Source organism: Brachionichthys hirsutus, chromosome 8 (genome assembly GCF_040956055.1).
Source record: "Brachionichthys hirsutus isolate HB-005 chromosome 8, CSIRO-AGI_Bhir_v1, whole genome shotgun sequence".
In the NCBI taxonomy this organism is placed as follows: Eukaryota; Metazoa; Chordata; class Actinopteri; order Lophiiformes; family Brachionichthyidae; genus Brachionichthys; species Brachionichthys hirsutus.
In genome coordinates this window covers 12,143,360-12,149,359 of record NC_090904.1, presented here as the reverse complement: position 1 = coordinate 12,149,359, position 6,000 = coordinate 12,143,360, and the positions used below count along the sequence as shown (strand labels likewise).

Below are 6,000 nucleotides of genomic sequence, written 5' to 3'. Positions count from 1 at the left end.
AGCTGTGTCTGGAGGTTGTGATCCAGAGCCGGTCGGCACCGAGACAGAGACAGGAAAGGACACCTCTTACCCGAATGAGTTCACTAGATATTTGGAATGGGCAACAATAGCATCAAAGGGCTTGGTATCAAATGAGTGTCTGCGTTGCTCTGTTCAGATTTGGTCCAGCCTCCAAACCTCAATCTAGATTGCAGGAAGCAGATAATTTAAACGGCTTATAAAGGCATATCCAATAATGAAACCTGATGCCCTCCAAGTCTCTTAAAGCAGGCCATTTCTTGATCTTTGTGGCGTAACAGTTTGTCAACAGGCCAGCTGGGCTTGTGCAGCCTTCCACTGCCTCGAACTCCGAGTGGGTCCCCTCTGCCTGTCTCCGTGGCGTCTCACACCGTGGCGGAGCAGCACCCCGAGGAGCTGTGTTTCTGCAGCAATGACATGCGGCTGAAGGTGCGAGAGCAGATTCCACACTGGTATTTCTTCACCTCGGCGTGGGTCTGCAGGTGAGCCCGCAGGTTGGAGCGGTCGGCGAAGGCCCGGTTGCAGTGGGGGCAGGAGAACGGGCGCTCGCCTAGAAAGAGAGGGAGGAAATACGTCATCTGATTGAACTGCCCCCCCCCCCCCCCCCCCTTTTGCATGTGGCTTTAATGGCGGTCGTCACGCAACGTCAACAGTCAGGCGTCTCGGACCTCAAAAGAGGTTTCCATTAACACCTCTCACACACAAACACACATTCTGAAGATACCGGAGAAGCACATGGTCGGTTGGCCGAGTCCTAAACTGAGTCAATTAGCATAATTCAATCAGCCAAACAAGATTAGCACGCTAACAAATTGTTGCCGCTCACAGATAGGCGTTCTTTTAATCTTCCTTGTCTCCTCAGTCTGCTGTCTCCCCCCCCCCCCTTCAGCCATAAGATGATCAGCTGAGGAGTCACTGTTGCAGCTCTAAGTATGTATGAGCGATCAATGAGTGCAGGGTCCACAAAGGGCTTCCCTATATCTGCTGATCAGCTGACCGAGCTCATCAAATTGATTCTCATGGATATTCTCCTGCTCCTTCACACCCAACTCCAACGGTGAAGGAGCTGGAATCACACACACACACACACACACACACACACACACACTGATTTATTCACCCATGACTCAGCAATACAGTGGAAACGTTACCGATAAGGACGGCCGTGTCGTGCTTTAGGATTTGTTCCGCCGTGTTTTACCTGTGTGTGTGCGGATGTGGCCGCGCAGCAGCCACGGTCTGGAGAAAGCCTTTCCACAGGTGGTGCACACACAGGGCAGCGTGTGAGAGCGGATGTGCATCTTCAGCGCCCCCAGGCTGGTGTACTCTTTCGGGCAGTGTTTGCAGAGGAAGGCTGGCCTGGCTGCTATGACGGCAGTCTCCCGTTCTTCCTCTTCCTCAGGGCGGGTGACGTGAGCCAGAACGCCGGTGCATTTCATCCGCTGGCGTGGCGTGTATGCGTGTACGGGCTCGGGGCTTGGGGGGTCTGAGGTGCGTCCTTCATCTTCCTCGCCACAACTGCTGGCACTGCTGCTGAGACTGGATGGGGAGCTGAGGTCCAGGGGCCCGGGGGTGGCTGGGGGTTCTGTTTTGGATGTGGGCTGGTAGAGGGTGGATAGCACACTCAGGTCCCACACCAGGCTTGTGAGGCAGGTGGCAGTGGAGGTGTTGTCCCCTGTGGAGAGCTCAGCAAGCGGATACCTCTCCATTGGAGCGTCTACGAGAAAGGAGACGATGGTTCAATGGGCCAGCCAATAAACAAACATCCAGCACACACACACACACACACACACACACACACACACACACACACACGAGTAAATTACGAAACAATAACCAGCAACTTTAAAAGAACAAATCTCTAATGAAGCTGAAATAAACCGAAGGAGTTTTAGTAATGCTTTCTTGTTTTTCGCATCGGCTAATAAGCGTATAGCTGGGAAGGCTTCGTGGGCCGTTTCCTCCCACGTATTCACAAGGGCTTGTAACATGAATGGAGCTCTGTCTGGCTGGAGATGGAGGAAAAGTGATTTTAACGGGGAGTAACAGGGCTTGCAAAGAAAAGAAAAAAACCCCATCAGAATAAACTTCCAAAAATCCATTTTAATTTGACCAAAGAGTAGAAACGACCCAAAAGATAACGGTGTGGTTTCATGTGTTTACGCGCTTCGGTAAATATGCTGGTACGAGTCATGGAAGAAAACAAACTATTTTCTACTCACCATTCTGACATTCCAGTTCACTGTAGTTGGGCTTTTGTTTGGCGAAGTACTTTTTGACTAAGAAAGATCGAGGCATTGTCCTTGTCAGTGTGCGTAAAAGTATCCTCTGGTCACGACGCACAGTTTGCGCAAGAGCGAAAAGTAAGCAAATCAAATATTGCTCCTCGGGATCGGCATATATGCGACAAATGCCCCTTGTGAACTACAAGTCGGGGTGAACTACAGCAGAGACGCGCATATGTGTGTGCGTCGCTTCCACATAAGAGAGTAAGCGCTTGGCCTCTGCTCTCAAATACTCTGACACAGGCAGTAGGGGTGTGCTCGCCCCGAGGGCCCTCCCCGCTTCCCATATCACTGCGCAGGATGGCGTCTTCGTGCGCCACACTTTGCAACAACAAAAACACTACAGCCGCACAACGTTTACGCACAGCAATTAAGTTGCGTTCACCCGCTAAAAGAGCAATGGTGAAGAGATGTTGCTATGACTGGGTATTAATGACGACGTGAATGATGCGTAAATGGCACTTTCTGGGTGAATTACGCAGATATGGATGCCTCTAAATGTGATTGAGAACTGTTTGGTGCGTTTTATCTTTGATGCTGGATTTCATTCCGTTTTCAACACTATAGCAGATATCGGGACGTGAAACTGGATAAGTCGACTAGTCTGCTTATAAAATTAGTGTAAGATCTCCGGGTGACTTTATCCTCAAGTATGGAGACTTGATTTTACAGGATCAGTTGTCATCCTTTGTGAAATTTGTAAATGACGAGGTCTGGAAATATTAAAAAATTAAGACAGTAGCAATTTACTTATTTTTATTAGATGTACATAACTTAATGTTGCTCGCTCCCTGTCGTGAGAGGAGTTGATTTGGTGTCGTCACAGCGTACCTGCTGCTCTTGATTTGATGAAGCTGCACCCTGATATAGAGCTCAGTAGAGCAACTGCGCCGTCTTCTGGACGAATACCACATTTATTCCTGATCATCACGACGACGCTTTCAAAATTTATACATTATAGAATCTGGATTCTAAATCTGAATCGATAATTCCATCCTGTGGCTCTTCTCGGAGATTATTATACAGAAGCATTCAGTTTTTACTGACATATGTGGACTAACTCATTTTGACGCTGGCCTAATAGAGAGTTAGTCAGAGTTTACCATTATATCTCTTGAATGATGATAAATAATGCAAGTAGTCTGATGGAGAAGACGGTGTTTTATAACACCATTTATATACAGCTGTGGGTTTGGGACGCTTCCGTCTTTGCAATGATGAACTGAAGTTTAAAACAAAACACAAATTTAAAGGAATAGTTTTATTGTTGGCGTTCATGCTGCTATCGTTATAAGCTATTGCTACAAAAGGATGTATTGAAAAAAAATAACTTGGAGACTGTGCTTTAGTATACATATATATGTATATATTTATACCACAATATATATCATCTTTTCCACAGGAGTGACCATTGCTCTGATCCTGCATATCTGCCTTGAAGGAAACTATATGTGGTCGTGTTATAGACATCTCCTATGCTCAAGGGTTAAACCATGCTCACAGCCTGCGTGGGAAGTAGATACATGATTTTTGGCTTCGTCTTCTATTCCGAAAAAGTATTTCTTACATGCAATCGATGCAGTTTATCAATCAAGCTGCTGCTGTTGCCATGCAAGGTCACAATGTTACTGAACCCAAAATATAACATGGTGATGTTACCTGAGAGTGACACTACAGGATGTGACTCAGCCAAGGTTTAAGGCAAATCCAGCCAAGAGCATCACAGGGTGAGTTTTATCAGACAAACAGTTTTCAGTTTGAAGTTACTTAACATTGGAGGAGCATTTAGCAGAAAATATCAGGCATTCTCATTTAAATTTTCATGGAATGTTCATTGTCTGAATCAATTTTCTGTCCTATTCACCCGATTCATGAGCGTATTTGCATATCTAATTATTATTAAACTAACCAGTCGGTACAGTAGGTGTTTAACGCACTTCCTGCCTACTGTCACATAATTAAGAGTCAAGGTGCAGCGATTTGCCAGATAATCAATTCCTCTACCCTGCAATCTCTGCAGACAGAGCTGATTGCACAATTACGAGCAATCTGGCATAAATAATCACGCCAGGAGTTTACGAGCTGCTGGATTCAGTGATACTACTTTTATCTTCATGATGTTGGAGTTCCTGGGCAGACCATTTAGGAGAAGAATCATAACACAGTCACGCCTCATTTCTACTGGGCTTACAGGCCAAACAGTTGTGCAAACATTAGAAAACTCACAAAATAAAAGCCCCATCAATGAATCGTTTTTACTGCTTGTACTACAGGAAATCACAGGACATCCAAGAAAATGGACTGCATCATCTCATGGCCACAACAGAGCTGCCAGCATTCCATAAATGTGGGAACTTTTCTGCAGTAAGCAGTTCAGGCAGACAGTGCCCTGGTTTGAACACTTTAAATGATAAATGATTAGATTTAAATTCAAGGAACAGATATTTAATAATTACTGTTTTGATTGTTTTCTTGCTGCGAGTCGAGATCGCTTCACTGGTCTTTCAAAATGAGCTAAAATGACAGCCTCTCCTCGAGGAATCCATTCCCAATGTTGACCCAACTAGACTGACAATGTTTACTTAAACCATTTTGGCATATTAATAATTCTTTGCATTCCAAAATTACACTAAGTTGACTTTGCGAGTCAGTGTGCAGTTTCTGCATGGGGAAGATCAGAAAGTTGAAGAATGAAGACAAATACTAGTTACCTGGGGGGGGGGCAAAGACAACGTTATGGTAATAACACAACCCACTTAGAGTTATAATAGCTTTATTACACGCACAAACGTGGCCTTTTCGTGGATATCTCCATGTAAGGCCTGATTGTAACATGCTATCCGGATAAGTTGTTTGTCACAAACGTGACACAACGTGAATTTGATGACCCTTGTGTTGCTTTGATCAGCCACCAGGGGACAGTCCTCCTACAAATACCTCCAAGTTGTCTCCGTCTCTAACCTTATCTTGTGTTCCAATTCCAAACTCGTATTACTGGATGGATTTTTCACATGAAAGATGACAAATTAATCTGTCATTAATCCTGCCGGATGCATTCTGTTGTGAGACGCGTCTCGCTCCTGTATTAAGCGTGCGCTTAAGAATATTTGGTCTGCTGCGTAAAACCGATTTGAACTCAAAATGAACTGCATTCATACCAACTGAATCACGAGGTGCAACAGGTGACGTGCGTTAAGTCTATAGCAGATAAACACGTCAATCAAAAAGTCGCACAGCAGTCACGAGATTCGTTTGAACACTTTGCTCATTTCTTTTTTTTTTTTACACTGTTTTTAAGAAGGAAGGAAGGAAACACCTCTGCCATTATATGACGCACGAACAATAGGGAAAATGAATTAACAGCAGATCATCGATTATGGAATCGTCGCATTGAGGGCAGATTTCACTTTACACCGAAACCTACTGCCTCACCTGCGCGTGGCGGCGGCGCCACGCCCCCCGCCGCTCTACCACAAAGAGACACAATTTATTAATTCATTTTCATGTCCGCTTTATCCGCGTTGTCCATCATAAAAGAACCTTTTGTCGACGCGGAGACTGTGGAGCGACGCCTAGTGGGCGTGGCTGGTCGCACGCAGGTCAGTATTTAACCGCGTGCGGGTTACCTGGACGGCGCAGAAGTGAGCGCGCGCCGAGTCCCCACAGATCAAACAGTAAGTAAACACGCGCTTTCAAG

At 45.6% G+C, this 6,000-nt stretch overlaps 1 protein-coding gene across 1 annotated transcript; it reads right to left on the bottom strand.

The window, feature by feature from the left end:
• Positions 1-383: 383 nt before the first annotated feature.
• snai1a (snail family zinc finger 1a) lies at positions 384-2,316 on the bottom strand. Its single transcript, XM_068742836.1, has 3 exons — positions 2,241-2,316; positions 1,220-1,735; positions 384-568 (listed from the first exon to the last, which is right to left on the bottom strand). The coding sequence occupies exons 1-3, from the start codon at positions 2,314-2,316 to the stop codon at positions 384-386; spliced, it is 777 nt and encodes a 258-aa protein (XP_068598937.1).
• Positions 2,317-6,000: the final 3,684 nt, after the last annotated feature.

Coding starts and splice junctions, on each gene's coding strand:
- snai1a (XM_068742836.1), bottom strand. CDS start 2,316: ATGCCTCGATCTTTCTTAGTCAAAAAGTACTTCGCCAAACAAAAGCCC. Junction 1,736..2,240: donor TGAACTGGAATGTCAGAATG/GTGAGTAGAAAA, acceptor CCTTTCTCGTAG/ACGCTCCAATGGAGAGGTAT. Junction 569..1,219: donor CCACATCCGCACACACACAG/GTAAAACACGGC, acceptor CTCTCTTTCTAG/GCGAGCGCCCGTTCTCCTGC.